The 19,954-nt window shown below is 40.2% G+C and overlaps 2 protein-coding genes across 2 annotated transcripts; one reads left to right on the top strand and one right to left on the bottom strand.

The window, feature by feature from the left end:
- Positions 1-87: 87 nt before the first annotated feature.
- Positions 88-2,798, top strand: c1qtnf13 (C1q and TNF related 13; the record flags this gene model as incomplete). Its single annotated transcript, XM_083973540.1, has 2 exons — positions 88-175; positions 1,738-2,798. The coding sequence occupies exons 1-2, from the start codon at positions 145-147 to the stop codon at positions 2,796-2,798; spliced, it is 1,092 nt and encodes a 363-aa protein (XP_083829666.1). The 5' UTR covers positions 88-144.
- Positions 2,799-3,578: 780 nt separating this feature from the next.
- nr1h4 (nuclear receptor subfamily 1, group H, member 4) lies at positions 3,579-18,144 on the bottom strand. The gene is made up of 10 exons (XM_083973298.1): positions 17,954-18,144; positions 16,998-17,173; positions 13,418-13,795; positions 9,687-9,827; positions 8,461-8,603; positions 8,228-8,326; positions 7,476-7,575; positions 7,194-7,340; positions 4,937-5,050; positions 3,579-4,832 (listed from the first exon to the last, which is right to left on the bottom strand). Exons 2-10 carry the CDS (start codon positions 17,092-17,094, stop codon positions 4,594-4,596), a joined length of 1,458 nt encoding a protein of 485 aa, XP_083829424.1. The 5' UTR covers positions 17,095-17,173; positions 17,954-18,144; the 3' UTR covers positions 3,579-4,593.
- Between the last annotated feature and the right edge of the window lie 1,810 nt (positions 18,145-19,954).

Here is a 19,954-nt window from a genome sequence, read left to right as displayed (position 1 = left end):
AGCTATAGATTGGAGGGAGTGTGGGGCTCCTCCCTGACAGATCTGTATGGACAAAAGCAGTGGGAGTCAGGCCTGTTACATGGACATTAGCCGTGCAGCAAACTAAGAAGAGCTTCAAAATTTTCTGACTAAGAAGAATCTAGGATGCCTTTTCTGCACCAGCATCCCCCAACAGGTGAGTTTGATATTTCTGTAACTGTTATAATCTTTTTGGCACAAATTGTGCATAAAAAGTCGAATGGAATGAGAAATCTATGCATGATTTGTTTTTATTATTTAACATTTGCCTCAGCAGGAGAATAGCATTTTTTTCTTAGTCTCCAGCCCTGTCAGAGATTGTTGAATTTTGTCCGTATTATAGCTGATTCTCTGAGCTGGTGGTTTGCCACTACACTTTTAGCGCTAAACATCTATCATTAGTTTTTTTTTAAAATACGTATATTACAGGCAACAGGGGAAACAGCCAGGTGTAAAATCTGAGCCTATAATTATGACATGTCTGTTGCCTTTACAGGTTTCCGCTCATTAAGTCATCATGTAAGATCTTCTGAGCCTTTTTAAGGGATAGTGGTTATTCAATTAAATTTGTGTCTAAAAGTTAGTGTATCAAGGTACAATGGACTTAAAAAAAATTAAGTTCCCAGAAATATTAGATCAAACCACAATTTTTCCGCATCATAAGAGCAATAACTGATTTACTGCCATTATCCACACTTCAATATAATTGTTCATTTGCACTCACCAGTGGCGTCTTTTAGCATCTGCCCTGCCCCACCACACAAACCCTCCAAAAGTTTCCATTGTTAACACACACAGGAACAGACGAACCAGCATCTAATCTAGTTTCCTTCTCTCAGTGCACAGATAGAACAGACAATATCAGCCATGCTGCAGGGTCTGCTGCTCACACTGCTTGATTTGACTGAGAAATCTATTTCGACAGGGCTTAGCCAAAGTATTTTACTTGGATACATTATGGGTCAATCTCTGGCTGATACACAAGACCCAGTCTCGGCCATTTTGGATGGCAGCACTTTAAATGAAGTGGCAGTTATGTGTGACCTCCTTCTTTTTCAGTCTATGGTGACCTCTCATCACAAGTAGTTTTTCTTTTCAGATTATTTCATTTAGATTTTTAGATTGTAGAGTTGGTATATTGCAAGAAATCCCAAGCAAAGACTGAACACAGGCCAGAGAGAATAAAGAGCTGTCATATTCCCTCTCTTTGTCATCACTTTAAAACAAAAGTTCCACTTTTCAGAAATATGCCGTTTCACTTTCTGGTCTCCTTGTTTTGAAAATATGTGGCAGCTGGACTTTGAAAAGACTGAAAAAAGAGGAAATACTTGCCTAGATTTGCCCAACAGTAAAATATAAAAATAAATCTACCCACAAAGAGCACATACAGTAATGACACCTACAGAGCTAAACTGCTGTTTTTACTCTTCAGTCCCCCCCCCCCCACCCCCCAAAAAAAAACAAATTCAAAACTGTGTTACTGTGTGAGCTTTACAGCTCTTAACGAGCAAAGCTAGGCTCATTGTTTATGTCTGTCCACTCTTTGTGCTAAGCTAAGCTAACCAGCAGCTGTCTGGCTCATTTCACCATCAGCAAGAAAGTGAATGATGTTAAACTCTTTCCATGTCATAATCAATCACCCACTGATCCAAAAGATTAAACTCTCAGTGTCGTTCAACTGTAATTGTCATTCCCTGATTTTTTTTTTTCGCCCCTTAGCTCTTTGGAGCACATGCTGCAACCTGGCATGTTTATTCATCATGATCACACACTCTGGACCGGTTTCTCCCCTTCATGCCCCTATGGTGACGACAGGTCTCCACTCTGCTTTCTCTGCCACACAAACCAACAGTGTGGTTGGAGGTAAGCAGAGGGTAGTGAACTTCAACAGGCTCATGGTGAACATCGGAGGGGATTTCAGTCCAGACACCGGCCACTTCCGCTGCCGTATCCCTGGGGCTTACTACTTCTCCTTCTCAGTGGGGAAGTTTCCGAAGAAAATGCTCTCCGTCATCCTGGTGAAGAATGGGGAGGAGGTGCAGGCCATAGCGTATGACGACTACCGCAAGAAAGGCCGGAAGGTTCAAAGCCAAAGTGTCATGATCGCTATGAAGGAGATGGACACAGTGTGGCTGCTTTTACAGAAGAGTCCTCAGTTTGCTTTGTACAGTAACGCTGGTCCTTATATCACCTTCTCTGGTTATCTCATCTATCCTGACGTCTCCCCAACCAGCTACATCAGCAACCACCTGACCTCATCGGGGCTGTCGTACCCAAACTGCCCCCCGCTGGCCAGAGGTCAGGCATCAGAGCAGCCCCGCTCGGCCTTTTCTATGGCACGGACATCCACATTCATGGGTCAGAGCGGCAAGCAGCAGGACAAGGCAGCTCTGACCTTTGATGTGGAGTATGTCAACATCGGGGGCCACTTCAACAAAACCTCAGGCCTGTTCACTTGCCACTTCCCGGGGGCGTACTTCTTTGCCTTCACTGTGGGGAAACACCCACGCAAGGCTGTTTCTGTGAAGCTGATGACCGGAAAGGGCGAGGTGCAGGCGATGGTGTTTGACGAAGACACATCGAAGAGACGGGAGATGCAGAGTCAAAGTTTGCTGCTGTCTCTTAACCAGGGAGAAAGTGTCTGGCTGTACAGTCAGCAGGATGAGCGTTTTGCCGTCTACAGCAACCAGGGGAGGTACACCACCTTTTCTGGCTTCCTGGTTTATCCTGAAGAAGCACCACTCACACCTCCAGACAACCAGGACAGAACTCACTTCTAAATGACTTCTTACATAAAAGAAAAAGGCAGAAAAACACAACTCACAATGTTTCTTTTTGCAGAAAATCTGTAGGTTGTTTCCATGTGGGTGAAGAAGAAAAGAAAACTTGAATCTGTGGTCAGCTTAGTGGATGTATATGTGTTTCTTTGCATTTTTTTTCTCTTCATTCTTTCAAGTAAAAATATCTGTTGCCAGATTATTCCACAAGGTGGTGCCACATTACAATTTTGGACAGTAAACAGCATGCAGGAGGGCTATTTCTGCTCTCCAAGTGCAATTCGCTGTGAAACAAAAAGAAAATGTCGGCTGTTGTTCGTGTTTCTTTATCTTAAATTATTGATAGGAAAATAAAATTTGGTTTTTAGTTCACATACATACATACTTTTTTTGTGTTTAAAATGTTTATTACATGTGAAAATGATCGTTATGTGGCACAAGGACAATTGTGTACATTATGTAAAGTTTAATCGCTATAGGTAAAATTAACTTACTGCAAAACCTTTAACATGAATCATCATGAATGGTGACAGCTAAGTTTAATACGGAACATTTGTATTGTGGATATACTGTATCTGTTTATGTGCATTTGAGGCTAATCTAATAAATTCATACACTTTAATGAACTTGTTTGATGAAAGTTGTTTTTCTTCTCTATGGAAAATAACACAATTGCATTAGGTACAAGGTAAAATATGTGTGAAAAAGAGAGAAAGAAAGAAAGAAAGAAAGAAAGAAAGAAAGAAAGAAAGAAAGAAAGAAAGAAAGAACTGGACATTCAAACACAATGTTAAATATTTTTTAATTATAGAAAATTGGGTAAAACATACAAAAACACAAATGGTCCTTTAACTGAGGTCCATTTGTTCTGGTGGCCCACTGCGATGAACTGTCAGCAGAGGTTTTAACACAGGCATAAATAAGGCACAAAAAACTGTTTTTTTTTTACTGTTGAATGTTTAACAATTGGGAATACAAATTTTCATGAGTTAAAATATTTTGCCAATTGACTGTTGTTTTGTCAATTATTGAATAATTTGCACACAAATTTGGTTAAAGGGGACAGAGTTTCATAAAGATTAAAGAGGAACAAAAATTCAGATTTTCCAGATGTAGCAGATGATATATCTGCATGTCCTCACTGAACAGCTGTTTCCTCTGTGCTCATTATCTGTATGAAAACAACCATAAACAAAACACTTAAACAATTTGCCTGTTAATCAGAACAGAGACAGAACTTAATGTTTGCAGATGACATGTACTACATGTGGCTAGATCTACGAATACCTTACCAGTTTGACAAATAAAAATAAATGAGGCCTTTATTAAACAGGATATAACCTGAACATTACACTTTGTATGAGCACCATCTCTGTTCCAGTGTTTGTACTTTACTTGCCTGATTAATTGTGCTAGGCCATCCAGATTATATTACATGATGTTGTAAGTAATGAGGAGTCTGCTTTATCCAAACCTTTCTGTGGTTTTCTCTTTGTGCTGAACACACTGGCGTAATCTCAAATGCCTCTACACGTCAAAGTGGGCTTAATCAAACAACAAATAGACATGATGATGGTGTGAGCCATGAAAAAAAACCATGAGCAGAATAAACACAAACAATACTCAACCAAGTCAACACATGACTAATGCCATCAAGGTCAGATAACACAGAGACAAACAGCTTGTGCGGGGATTTGATTCCACATCCTGCCGCTGGACCACGACTTCGTCTTGCAAGTGAAATCCTTCGTGTTATCATCGCCCCTGAGCTACTGATTCCTGCCCTCCTCCTGTTGCATCACTGTACGTCCCAGATCTCACAGAGCAGGGGGGTAAATTTGTGGTCGTTCATCCTCCAAGATGTGAGCATCTCCGCGTGGTAGTGGTTGAGTGTTCTCAGCTCCGTCAGACGGCCCAGGAGACGAGCAAAGTGCTGCGGCTCCTGCGGATGCTGTAGGGTGCACAGCTTCTTCAGCACGTCCAGCATTGGCTCCTGAAGTCTCTCGACGGCCTGCTGATCCTTCACATAAGGCCTATCTGGAGACGGAAGGCGTGACGACAAGGCATGAGCTGCAGACAGACGTAACACCTGCACAGTGACATAAACTCTCTGGATAAGTGAGATATTGACAGTGGGTTACCTGGTGTCAAGATGGTTATAGCTGTGAGGAGAGCCTGTTCCTCAAGGACCATGTGGAGTTCACCGATGCTTTTGTAAAAGTTGAACATAGGTGTCATGAATTCCTCTGATATACCTGCAGTAGAAGGAAAAAAAGGGATTTTTGGCTTTATAATCCAGTTTTCAAAAATCTTGCAGCACATCGGCACAACACACTCTGCAATTTAAAGGACAAGGTCAAGGACAGTCCTTTAATCAGTGATAGCATGAGCAATACGCTGTCTTAGTTTAATTACAATATTTGATTACTTACAGTAGTTCCAGCTCATTTTATCAATGCTCTGGTTTAGATCAAAGATAAGACAAGATACAGCACACACAAGAGCAAAACAGAAGGAGTAAGACAGGCTGTTATCAACCATGAGATTCTGAGTGATGAAGTTTCATATACTGTATAGTTTTAAATCCACTCTAATGGATTTAGCCCAGACAGTTTGTTTAACTGCAAAACATGACACAATATACAGTACGGGAGCAGAAGCAATAAACATAAGAGCAGTAGAAAGAGTTTGTCTTACATAACAATCTGCACTTTGAGCCAGGACATTAAATCAAGAGTCGTCCCTGCAGCTATAGAGTATGATCATCCACAGCAAAGACAATACACTCACACACCCTTTATCAGAAGGATGGTGGCAGGTGTTTCTGGACAACAATGTACATTTCCGACTAAAAAACTTTACACTCTTCATTTAAAAAGGTCCATTCATTCCCTACAGTATACAGAGTAGACCAAAGTCAAACATCACCATGTTGTCATCTTCAGTACTATTCCTATTAATTTGATAATAAATAATGGTATAAACAGCTAAATAATCTGAATACATAAAAACAGTGTAGTTATCCTTTTATGTTTTATTTATAGAGGCTGTCAAAGTTCAGTTGTAAATCAGTAGGTCAAAGGTCTGATCTGTGTTGTGTTGTACTGAGGGGAGTGTTACAGGTGAACTGGAGAAGTAGGGGAGATACGAGAGAGGGGGAAAAATACACAAGCAATACAAGAGTGAACATGGGACTGGATTTGAAAGGATAAAAGTAATTTTAAAATTAACGATATCTGTTCAAGTTATGACAAATGAAGGGTTGGATCAGAGTCAGTTCAGGTAAAGGATATAAGGAGAATATTGCATCTGACACATTAAGATTGTATAATGTCTTAACCAGCTTTTGATGGTATATATATATATATCTTGTGCATATTTAAATATACTGTAGTTGCAGTGCAGCAGGATCTGCAGATACCCTTCAGCACATAACAGATATCAGCTTGGCTGCTTTTCTGCCTCAGGTAATGATTCAATAATAAATGAGGATGAATATTACAAAAACCGCTCTCGATATGACTTCAAATGTTTGTGTTCATTTTTTCCAAACTGGCAGAGAGTGTCTGTCTGCTTGGACACATCATGAAGCATTCAGAAATGCCAGTGAGGCTCAGAGGGAGAGAAGTGGACAATAGCACCCTTGATGTTTTGATAAGGGACAATGGTCTCTTCAGACAGCTTTGCTCCCTTACTCTCACAGACTGGCCTTTAGTGTGAATATCTTCTATCCCCACTATTCACACAGGCGATGCGCCAAGGGACCCAGCGACACACACACACACACACACACACACACACACACACCCCTGCCATCACAGCAACTGTCTAACTGTCCATCCTGGTTGATATAATGACACATATAAATATACATAACTTTGTGATATGGCATATATGTGTATAATATGGAGGTGGCAAAAACAGTATGAATGTTTAAAAAAATGTCAGAAGCATCTATTTGTGTTTAATAAATGAAACCCAGTGCCATGACAGAGCTGGGTTTACTTTGAGTCTTCTTCTCACTCACACTTGAAACGAGTGTAACTGTAGCCAGCGAGGGTGTGTGTGCATGTGTAACCTACACCGAGCCAGAGATCAACAGGTCAGCAGCACGCATCACCTGGCTGCATCACGCAGATCAGGCAGATCAATTAGTAAAGAAGGATCTGATTAGACTTTTCTGCAGGTGGAGCTACAGATGTCACAATGCAGCAACTGGTGGAGCAAGAAGCGACCTGGCCTCATGAAGGTCACAAACCAGAAAATAATCCACTACATCACAAGGATGACTAGATTTTGTATAGTGAACATCTAGAGTGTTTGTTGGTAAGTTCGAAGTCCAGTACAGAACAGAAACAGATATATTTTTTAATTTATTTGCTGCAACATCTTACTCACCACTCTTGCGTATCCTCTCCTCTAAAACTTCTGTGTGTCCGTTGGGCATTTTCTTGCTGAAAACCTGGGCCGAGCGCAGAAACATGGCCTCCACAGCCGAACCCTTCAGCAGAGCGATCTGATCTTCGTGATCCAGAGTCAGAAAGCCTGCAGCACAGAGTCAGATAAAACCATTCATTCCAGTCAGCAAGTAACAAGTAGGCCACTTCTGTTTACACTGTCAGTGTGTGCTATGCCTCTGGCCACGGTCTCTCACTCCACAGCATCTGAAAACACTCATACCTGGAATATTTTTTGTAAACTCCACCAGAACTTGAACTTGACTCGTGGCCATTTCTGTTAACAGGAGGAAGTTTTCCTCTGCACTGTACTGTTCTTGAAGCTGCGGGGGAAACAACAACAGTAAACAACACACAAACAGACAGATCCTCTGAGAGGAGTAGGAGATCACACAATGAGGATGTCTAATTTCTAAGAATGTGATACAACAAATAGGGATGCACAATAACTCTTTTTTTTTTTTTCCACTGATACCAACAACCGATAATGTTTTAATAGTTTGTATGTGGTTAAGAAAGGCTAAGATGTAGTGAGTAAAGATGAATTAAACATTATAGCTCTGCCTCTGACTTAACACAATAATATAACTGACATCACTACTGTAATCACATCAAAAACAAGAACAGTTATGACTCTTCAAAATCAATATTCATTAATGTTTCAAATCAACTTAGGAGGCAAACTGACTGAAAATGAGGAAAATCACGGCAAAGTTGGCTAATTATAATTGGCTCTAGTAATGTTATTAATTATTGGCCGATAATTATCTGTACCGATAGATAGTTATCGTGCATCCCTTATAACAAACTTTCATGGATGGACTTTGGATAGATCTGTACTGACACACAAAAAGGGGCACGAGCTGCATTCACTGCTGTCAAATGTTAGCAGCACATCTGTTGAAATCTTTTGATGGAAGTAACTCAGACACATTAGAAAACATCAAGTTTGATGACATAGTAGTGATAATATACCAGTTTCTTGGCCATGTCTTGAGGGATTTGATGTCTGTTATAAGCATCTACAATGATCTTCATCAGTGCCTGCTGCTCTTTGGTGATTTCAACTTTTTCCTGGATTTAAAAACAGAGACCAGAACCACAAGACAATTAAGTGGTGAAACTTTTATGACAAAATCAGTGGATTTGGGGGGAAAAAATCTATCAAATGCAAACCACTAAGACTATTTGGCAAGGTTTGTGATTACCTTTGACAGTTTGGTGGTTGAGGTGACCTGTTTGCTGTCTGTGTTGTCTGCCCCCTCTGTCTCGTCTCCGGTCGACTGCCCCGGGGAGGCCTTGGTGTTCTTCCGCAGCCTTTTAGATTTACACTGGATCTCCGTCAGCAGGCCTGCCAGCAGTGATGAAGGCTTCACTATGTGTGTTAACTACCTCACAGCTCTTTATTCAACACACATACCATGCACTTAGAAATGTTCATTTTCATTCATCATGAGGCCGTATCAAAATTGTATCAAATACTGCTCCCAATCTGTGTAGAAACACTGGTGGATATGAATCTTTCTTTTGTTAATGTTCCCATTAATATTTCAACATGACGTTTTATATCCAGAGTAACTTGATTCTTACTTCTCAATGATCCAACACTTTCATATTATCTTTTTTATTATCTTTTTTTTAATATTAATTCTGTTTACTCTCTGGATGTAACTTTCATATTCTGTAGTAATGAAGCATGAATGTAGAACTTTGCAGTGGGGAGAGTGGTCAAAGAAACAAGACGGCAGCCTCTTCAATAAATTAAATCTGTTTTTTCACACTATGACCAAAAAGATCTAATTTGTTGAGCTTTTGCTGCACCTGCAGGTGCAACTCATGTAAGCCTGCCGCACTGCAATATTCATCACAACTTCTTTGCACTATTTATGAGCAACAGGAGTCTAGTCTGTCCTCCCTCTCTCTTCAACTGACAGCTCCTAATAGACCCAATAACTAATAATCCTCTAAAGACTTCAGAGCAATTACTACATTTTTCACATTTGTAATGGCCAATCTCATGTTTTCCTCACACACTTTGTATTCGAAAAACACAAATGGCTACATGTCCCAGCAGACAACAATGTTAAGAAAACCTGCAGCAAATTCCTTCATATTTCTTAAATGAAGCTTAAGGCATCTGTTCAGCTGCTTCTATTCCTGTAACAGTAACAAAAGCTGGACCTTTCCTTTTGTCGCTTATGTGATATTCAATCCCTCAGTAAAATCCAACACCCCATGTCAGAATGGAAAATAAGGGCTCACCAATGCAGCCTTTGGCAGCTTCTTTGGATATTATAGTATGTGCATGTGGATGCTGCCAATCAGTTTGAACTGATGCACAATAGCCAGCAGAAATACACCTACATTTTCATTCCTCGTCGTATTAATTGATGATTATTTGTTTGCATGAACAGGTACAAGAGGTGACACTCACACTCAGCCAGCATGCCCATTTCTTTGCACTTTCTTAGCCGGCACTCCTGGCATTTCCTGCGCATGTACATGTCCATCTCACAGTTTCCACCACTCTTGCATTTGTACACTGCATTCTTTGTTATGCTCCGTCTGAAGAAACCTGAACACAGGAAAAATAAAGCATTATCATGTGCATGGTGCAGAAGATGCTGATACAAAGGCACGGTACTTTGTTCTTTTCTTTGATAGAGATAGGTCTATGCATGCAGAGATCAGAAACACAACAATTAGCTGTTTTAATACATACAGAATGTGATGTTGGGCCACAATAATGCATTTGCATGCACTTATAATGTTCATGTGGTGTAACTTTAATCTCAACACTTGAATTTTTCAGATTATTTTTTTTATAGTACAGTAGCCCAATGTGTGGTGGATTTTTAAGGCAATGGTATTTGGATGTTTACTAATAATATAATAACAAAGTATTTATATCTATCAGGTCTGTCAATAAGTCAATTACTGTAAAAAATATCTTCTTGCAATTAATCACCAATTAATCACAGATTTCTTATTTGTTCAAATTGTACTTTAAAGGAGAATATTTTAAAAGTGGTTAATGATGTTTTCTTTATGCAATATTTATGTTTTTGTTCATAAGCCTTTTGGAAGGTACCAAAGTACATTAACACTGTGAGCCACCAGGGTGCCCCTAATATAAAAAAAAATAGAGAATTGAGAATAAAGAATTATAAAAGGTATACACTGAGTGGGAAATTTCACAGTTAACACCTACAACCACTTGTTGTCCAAGATATGTAATGACACTGGCACGGTTCTCAAATGACAGGTGACAGCTGATTATGAAGAGGCAATTGGCAAACACGGACAGAAAGATTGATAGAACAGAGGTCCCAATCAATTATGTGGCTACACACTATAAACACTTGGCTACAAATGGTTACAGTGATAATTATACTTCATAATGACACTTAAATACATGATATGAATTATATATCACCGTTACACAGTAATGCAGATGCAGATTTGAGCTTTTTAACCATGAAGACTGACAAATTATTATCATAATCAGAAAGAAATAAAATGACAGCCTCATATTTACACACTGCTCTAATTATGTCACACAGGAGATCCAGTGAAGCCAGCAGGTAGTAGGGAAGCAACAAAAGCAACACACACACACACACGCGCACATAAAATAACTTTGGAACAGTTATTAGACATTCTGACATACAACATTAAACACAATGACATGCATTAGCGTAACTGAGCTCAGGTTGCTCCTGCATTGTACAACAGAAAGCTGAGAGGGAACCCAATCTGGCAGCCGTACCAGGCCGACCTGAGCCTATTCTCAGTCAAATGGCAGGAGAGGCCAGCTGCTGTGCTCCTGGCATTGTCCAACCTCACAGAGTGGAATTACACTCAGATCCATTCATCCTGTGGTTTGGCAGGAATCACAGCAAATTCACAGCGTCATAAAAACATGGGGAGGAGCTGCTGAAGGCCATGACTTCGCTGTCAGCAGGTTGATAACTTTTACATGCGGGTTGTTAAGTGCTCATGCTCTTATTGTGAAATTCCATTGTATCTCCTTTGTCCTCATGTCTGACCAAACTCAAGAACTGACTGTAAATACAGTATCTGTTAAACCTATAGGGTTGTAACTGAAATTACAAAAAACTGCAGTTCCTTAAAATGGCCAATTGAGGCATGTATTAAAATATTCACAAGTCCCTAACCCTAACCCTCTATGGAGCTCCCCCTACAGTTTCTGATACAGCATATTTTCACTGTCATAAAAACTCACCGCTAACCGCTTAAATTGGCCTCACCCAAACTAATTTGAGTAACTGCACGTTCGTGTAGTTTGAGATGAGTAAAATTGTAATGCTTTTGTCTGTTAGCACAAATTAGCAGGTAGATAGATAGAGATAGAGATAGATAGATAGAGAATACTTTATTCATCCCTAGCAGGGAAATATAGGTATTGGTGTCTCCTATACTGGCTTGTTAGCTTAGTTATTTAACTAGCTAATTAGCAAGCAAATCAATAAACCGAGAGATAACCTTTAAAGGCCCCATGCTGTGCACTTTTCTCTGGGTTTATTTACCTGCTGATATCCCTAACAAAATGTATCACTGGTTTTGAGTACCTGTGATCTGCTTAATATCGTTTATATTGCCCCTTTCTGTTGCCTCTTTCTGGAGTTCTAACAGGCACAGGTCATTTGGCCAATCAGAAGAGAGAATGGGAACCTCTCCTCTGATTGGCTGACTGTTTTAGAGTGGCATGTGGTCGGGCCAATCACAGGCAAGTAACTGAAACCTAAGCTGCATTCATACAAATTGAAAAAAAACAACTGGTCACGGTGGGCGGAGTTACCTTGTGTGTGACATCACAGAAAGGAGGAAGTGCTATCTGCTCGTCTTAAAGAGAATGTTCCTACAAATGGGCGGTGTGTGTCTCTCCGTTTATGACCAATTTGATGCATGGGGCAGTATATACGTGGCCCAGAGACCTCCCCAAGCACGAAAAAATAACCAAAATCACATTTTTCATGCCATGGGGCCTTTAAGCAAAAAGCCCCAGACGCTCTGCTTTGTTAATGATGCTAACCGGAGCACATGTTTGCAGCAGTTATTAAACCAACATGCACCAATGTCTTGGCTCCACACACACACATCAGGTGGAGTCTGGCCCTGCCAGGATGGCGATGGCAAAGCAGCCCACTCTGAGCGTCCAAACCTCTCTGTGGAGTTCTCTATTAGACCACAGAGTACAGCATCGAGTAGTAGTTGTTGTGTACAATTAAACAATCTTTAATTACTTTTTATCAGCAGAAGGTATTAACTGTGTAATTTTCAGTCCATTTTCAACATTTTGCATGACACATGCTCACATATTACTTTTCACCTGCTGTTGTTTGGACTGGATGAACATCCCTGTCATGGGTGGAATCTAGAAAGTCAACATGTGGGCCAAATGTCATTCTCTAGGTATGCTGCCTTATTGAGCAAGTGTGCCAGGACATGCACTTTAAACTGACAAACCTGGGTCAAATAAGTAGAGGAGCCTATAAAAAATATAAAAAAAGACTCAGTGAAAGTCGTTTTTTATACAGGACACAACATTACTTCCTTGTGCACAACTCTTTTTTGAATGAGAGATGAAATTATAAGTGATTCCCCCCACCCCCCTACATTCTGATTCATGGTCAAAATAATTGTTAAAGTTGAAAGAGAAACTGAACAAATGAATATAATCTTCCTTTAAACAATTTTTTGCTGAGCAACAGCAACAGTGGCCTTGACAGCCACGTGTGGTATTTGCATAATGTTGGTGCATTAAATTCTGTTTGGCTCAGAGTCCAGTCTGTCACAAGTGGAGGCAGCACGGTAAAGCTTTACACATTTCTCACGAGAGACTCTAATGCAAAACAAGTGAACAGTGTCATTCTCCTTATTACAAGTTGGTGTACCATTGCCAAGATTTGGAAGCTGTTGTTTTAAAGTGAAATAGTTTCTTGTGGTTATTAGCTACCTTGATTGGTGAGTCTAATCAAAAACATAAACTGATCCACTACTATTATTGAGAACGTAGAATAGAATAGAAGTTTTATTGTCATTGTCTGATAAAAACAACGAAATGCAGTTTAGCTGTTTAACATATTATTATTATTATTATTATTATTATATAGTCATGTATGTTATGATTTCAAGTCTCACCTTTACAGCCCTCACAGGTGAGAGCATTATAGTGGTATCCAGAGGCCTTGTCTCCACATACAACACACAGTTCCTCCCCTTTGACCCGTCCAGCGTGTGACATGTGCCGCGTCCTCTTGCACACGGTAGGCACCACGGCAGACGTTTCCTCTATCTCAGCATCATAGCTGACCTCCAGCGGTCCCTTTCTCAGTTCATATATCCCTGTGTGTGAGTACCATTCATCCCCATTGTACTGAGGGTAGTAGTTCTGATTGGAGTAGTATGGTGTGGAAGACATGGGCGGCTCCATGACCGGGTACTGCATGCTGGGATAGTTGGTGAAGGGCAAGAGGTCAGGATCCTGCAGGAGAGGACTGCTGTGATCTGCCAGAATATCTAACACAGGAAAAAGAGATAAATTAAAGCAGAAGTGAGTGATATATTTGTGTTAATATAAGTCTTAAATAGTTATATCTTCCGACAGCAATCACTTACATAGAGTGTTTGGACTGAAACACGGGTCTCTCAGTCACTCTGCTCTGCTCTGAGCCGAGGAGAAAACATTTATCGTATCCTACAGTTTTTATCCAATGAGGAGAGAGAACGGCATGCAGGGCTGTGTGTGCAGCCAAGGAACGCCGTGAATGTGGTGACGTAGCGACGAGGACTGTTATGGTGCGTTCAAGGAAACTCGTATTTTTCCGACCGTGAAGTGGTACCAGTTCGATCTGGTACGAGTTCACCGGTCGGAAGTTACGAGTGGCCGTTATAGTGACTTTCACCGGTAAAACAGGTCGGAAAAACACGAGTGGGTTGCCTGGAACGCTACAAAGTCGTAAGTTGTGACTTGAAGCTGTAATTTACGATTTCAAAAGGCTGCCTGGAACGCAGCATTAGCGAAAACGACCGGATCACTCACTTCTGCTTTAAGAGACAAGATACTTCGCTCTCTTTTCACACCTTATATCTGCATATCAAGACCTTCCTTACCAGACGGATACAGCTTAGTCGTCATCACATGACATGAAACCTGTCTACTGTGTCAGCTCAGCAAATTCAGTGTGCTGAGGAAGCTTATGATGTTGTTGAAAGCTTTGAAATACAAAACTAGTAAAATGACCCTGAGTCAAGATTTTACTAGCAATTTCAAGGACACACTCACACACCAAATGAAAGTGAAATAGTGTTAAGTCAAGTCACATTTACCTCTGTGTCTCAAAAATTGTCTCCAAGACACCACTACATAAACCTGCCATGTGTTTTTTTCTATTTATTATGGCTGAACGGTGTCTGTGTGTTTCTTGATGCTGGACAGGGAGTCTGCAGTTTATTTACCAAAGACTGTGGCTGGAAATCAAGATAATGAGTGAATGTATACTAAGTAGTTACTGTTAATTTAATTTTAATAGTTTCACATCCTTTTTTTGTTGTAGTTGTTTGTTCTTTTGTTTTGTTTTGTTTTATTTTTCTTGTGCGTGTTTTTTGCTTTTCTGTCCTGTTTTGGCCATGTTTTGTTGTGTTGTTAGGTTTGCTCTGTCGTTTGTCTTCTGTTTGTCTGTTTTTTGGTCAGTGTATTGTCGGTTTATACATTGTATATGCCTGTTCCCATTTAAAAATATATATATATTGCACAGTAAACTTGATTGGACCTAAAAAAAAAAGAAAAAAAGATAATGAACCCAAATACAGTATTTCGTTTGAAGGCTGTAAAATCAGTGGGTAAATTACCACACGTGACTTTCACATCACAGGTTGACCCATACAATCTGTATAACACTGTGTCCTTAAAAACCTCAGTTTTGATCAGAAAAACAGAACAAAATATTTCAAGTGCTTCCCTTGAGAAGCAGTTAGAGTAGAAACAGGCTCAGCAGCGGTCGGTAATACACACAACACATACTATAAACTAATAAATGATTAACAACTCGCTCCCACAGAACACTGTGTCTTTTGGGATGACATGTAACTCCACTCCAAACAAGTTGTCGCTTATGAAACTAATACAAGAACGTTCACAGGATCCGACTGTAGTTTCTCCATGACTGATTTTCTGAGCAGCTGTAATATATTCAAGACACAATGTTTCTTTTCAAAACCTTTCTGAGGTGATTGAAGACCGCTTCAAATTGTTGTCCACAAGAATCATCCCTCTACTCTACTGACATTTAGTCAGATGCTCAAATCTGTCATTAAAACAAGCAGACGCTCATGATACTAATACAATATCAGTAAACTATAGGTAGATAAGACTGACCTCTTGAAGACTTGGTCTGGACCATGGCCCTCTCAGTGTGACCAAACACACAGACTACTCAGAGACTCTCTGATGGCGTGGCAGCTCAACTCTGTTTTGTAGGTCAGTCCTTCCTTCATGACCGACTAAAAAAATCATCTTCCATTTATTTGTCCTAATGCGAGGCCTGTCTCTGAAGACGTGAGCCTGGCAGACGAAGAACTCAACTACTTCGCACCTGTGCTGGAGAAATCTTAAGGGGAGCAAAGGTCGGTGCAGCTACTCATTAACCACCAAGTCGCCTTCCTTTACATTATTACAAGTAGCCGGTTGAAGGGTGAAGTCATTTTCAGATTTGGGCAATACAGTGCTGATTGCTACTGAATGGAGGGCTGGATTTGTGGGCCAGGCACAGCTGTGAACCTTTCTATGAATCTATTAGAAGGGACATGTGCAACCATGAATATTTACAGATGTATGTGTACCTTTTGTTGAATTAGCTGTTGAATTGTAGGCTGTTATGCTGACAGGTGTTTCTCTTATTTTTTCCAACTCATTTATAGTAATGAGAGTAAATCAATTAAAAAACAAGTGTATCTTTTGCAGTGTTCGTTTTCTGTGTCTGTGGTAAGGTGTTTCTATTTTATTTTTTATTTTTTGCATGTTTTTACATTTGTATTGATTCACTGTACAGTTAGATATAAAATGTAATATTTATTGGCAGTGTCCAAAATATCTGATAGGAATTTTCTCTGCACAACATTATAAACAAGCAAGCAAAAATAATTAAAATACAATAAACAGGTTGTGCAGGTGAGATTTAAAAACGCCAAACATGGAAACATAAATTCAAAAAGGTAAGAGTCACTCAAAAATCACAAATAAACTTTTGTTTACTGTTTTAATTATTAACTATTGAATGGATTTCCATGAAATTCTATACAAACATTCATGGTTCCCACAGGATGAATCCAAATGATGGTGGCGATGCTCTGACTTTTCCCATTACACCACCATGAGGTTAACATTTGTGGGTTTTGAGTGGAGTATCTCCACACAAGTACCGACTGGATTCCTTGAAACTTTGTACAGACATTGATGACTTGTAATAATGTAAGTGATGTGCTTATTTTCCATCCAGCTCCACAATGTGATCAAAATGTGTCCAAACTAACCCTCATCTGCACATTGTGCTTAATAATTTGCACGTTGGCTACGGTTGCTAACATGCCAACTAATGTGAATATGTTGACATTACACCTGCTAGCATGTTCATTCTGCACTGTGAGCATGTTACCAGGCTGATGATAGCACCTAGCCTTTGTCCTCCTTTGAGCTAGTTCCTCTCAGGTAGAAGCTACTTACCAAACAGGTGGGAACTCTCTGAAATTGAGAATTCATCATTGGGCGGGATTTGCAGCGGTCCCACCACATTGATGTCGGGGCCCACCCACTCATTCATTCAGGAGGGTCAACAGGCACCAAGTCAGACAACACAGGTTGGACTAGGCCACAGAGTTGCAGTAACCCTGTGTCTACTTCTGCAAAAAGCACAGAAATAGTGTGAGTTGTACAGTAGACCATGGTGAAAACCATCCTGATATCCCTTTTAAGTCTGCAGGATCCTCTAAAATCTGCACCTGCAAAGTAATTAAACATCAGCCTGGGTGTCTCTATGACAACACACCTGACAGCTCTCCTCTCCCACACAGGGACGACATGTTCAGCAGCAGCCTGCAGGGGGATGGGGGATGAAAGCCATGCCAACACAAGGCCTCCCGACTAGAGAGTTACAGAAGGAATCTTTTTCTTCTGCTTATGCCCTGTCCCACTTCACATTTCAGTGCAGGTAACATAATTAGGACTCACTGTCCTGGATGTGTCACAGGAGTAATGTTTCTGTTTGTTTGTTTGTTTTTTACATTTACCAAACACATAAGTCTTCATATGTGAAGCTCATTTAATTATAATAATAATAACAGTAAACCTTGACATGTCTGAATCTCATGATTAACAGACTTTTGTTTTTATCCTCAGCCTCAAGGCTACAACATGGTCAACATGGGTAACGTTACTTTTATAGATCTCACCTGCTGCAATTTTTAATTAACTCAGTGTAATTTCCCTTGAGATAAAAAAAAAAAGAAAGAAAGAAAAGAAAGCAGCCCACAAGGATTGAGAAATCTCCAGTTCACACTTGCAACCCACACAACAGCCAAACATCCCTCACTACTCGTTAAACAGAGGCTCAACACGGGCTCATAACAAGTCATCAGGCACCAGTCAACATGAAATACATTGACATATCTCATAGTTCTTACCTGATCCTGGTCCCCTGCTCAGTTAATGTTGAATTCCTGCCCGGTAACACTTTTCCTCAGACTTGTTTCTGATATCCACACTGTGAACTACAGCTCCATCGATATTAACTCATGAAGTTGCCTGTGTCTGGACTCCAGTGAGCGCATGTGAGAACAGTTGAGGTCAGGGAGAGGAGGAATGGATGGTGGTTATTAATTAAACTGTTCATCCACCCCCCCACCCACCCACCCACCCCAAAAAAACCCTCTTTATCTTAACAAGAAGAGTGGCTGCCTCATGAATTCTCCAACAGACCAGGGTCAGACTCACTCACACACAAACATCACATGGAACGTGGGACATACATCCAGTCATTAGCTTTGATGCAAACATCTGGAAGGAGTCTGAGCAGAAGAGCCACTATCGGCCCAATAGTTTATATATATATTTTTTTATCTTTGAGTAAAACGGATCATGGTGGGATTTTGTGTGAAATCCTATCTTCTTTTCACTGTACTTATAAAATTGTAAATTTCAGGTTATAGGAACTCTCTAAAAAAGAGTGTGTGGTAATCGTTGCCGTGCGACCTTGAACTGATCAAAGCCATTTTATCGCAGCATTGCATTGTGCCGTGCCAGTTTTTCAGATTTGTTTGTATTGGCACACTCACTGTACCTGGTCCGTTGTCTTTGTGTACTCTTAAGATCAACATGCCCGAAGAAACTGAAAACCCCTAATGTCTTCATTATCCTTATTTTGGCTAAAAATAATAGTTTAATCATTGATGGGTTGTTGCTCCATACAAAGAGGCCCTTCTGAGTCAACAGACAGTCTCTCTGAAATAAACAGAACCTTTGCCATTGGCTGTTTGTGGACTATGTGGTCTGTGTTTCACAGCATGTGAGGAATGAGCTGGCAGAGACGGCCTCTGGGAAGGGAAAGACACGTCTGATAATGTATATTAAAAGTTACATGTGCATAAGTCTGTTTCAGGTATCTGTAACAGATAATAGGTGTTGGTTTGGGCTTCTTTCTTTTCTTTCACAATGTTGTTCTGTGTTGTGAGTGATGTCGGCTACACATGAAATGTCAGAAACACATCCTGCAAAGTGACATAACCAGCCACATGCTCCCATGTGTGTGATCGTGATCTTGAGACTTTCTGCAAGCATGCAGGAGTGAATCATTTTTAGACCTTTCACAGATCACAAAATACACAGAAAGCGTTTGTTGGAAGTGTTAAATGTGTATATTTCAGTACTCTCTCTGACTGTTATCTTTTCAAGCCACAGCAGTTTGGAGAAGCGACTTTGACACTGGCGAGGAATATCCTGTCCAGTAATTATCTCCTGTGGTGAAAATGAAGCAGGCGGATAAAGACAGATAAGACAAAGGATGTTTACCACAATGTGATGGGAAACAGAGCAGACTTTGGAGTATTTAAAAATGGCTAATTTAAGCAGGCTAACATAAACAGACAGGGTTAGAGAGAGCTTACACTGTCACAGAGTTAGAGAAGATAATGGGAATGTAATTTGTATACATGGCTTTATGTCTTTATGACAGCATCAGTGTCAACAGAGAGAAATTAAAAACAATAAAAACTGAACTGAAAGTGAGGGCACAAAAGTGTTGTAGTATTTCTTTTCACCTTGTTTATTTCTTTCTCTGTGTCTCCATGCAGGGATGGCAGTATTCACCAATCTGATCTAGCAGTAGCCATTCAATTTATACAGACATTAACGGTTGTCAAATCATGTACCTTGTTAAATTTGGTGATTCACAGACTTTTTCCTCCTCCTTCCATTTATACTTTTGGTTTAAATCTCTCTATAACTATGAGATTCATTGTTTTCAGATTCTAACATCCAGGGCTAATTCGCAAATGTTTTTAAGTGGTAAAGATAAACATCAGCATGTTAGTATGGTCAGTATGAGCTGGAATTAGCTTTCAGCCGGTACAGCCTCGTGGAGATGCGATGGCTGCAGGTTCATTATCCTCAACACCCACTGAACGGTC

Source organism: Trachurus trachurus (assembly GCF_905171665.1).
Source record: "Trachurus trachurus genome assembly, chromosome: 6".
Classification (NCBI taxonomy): domain Eukaryota; kingdom Metazoa; phylum Chordata; class Actinopteri; order Carangiformes; family Carangidae; genus Trachurus; species Trachurus trachurus.
This window is presented reverse-complemented; position numbering and strand designations above follow the sequence as displayed.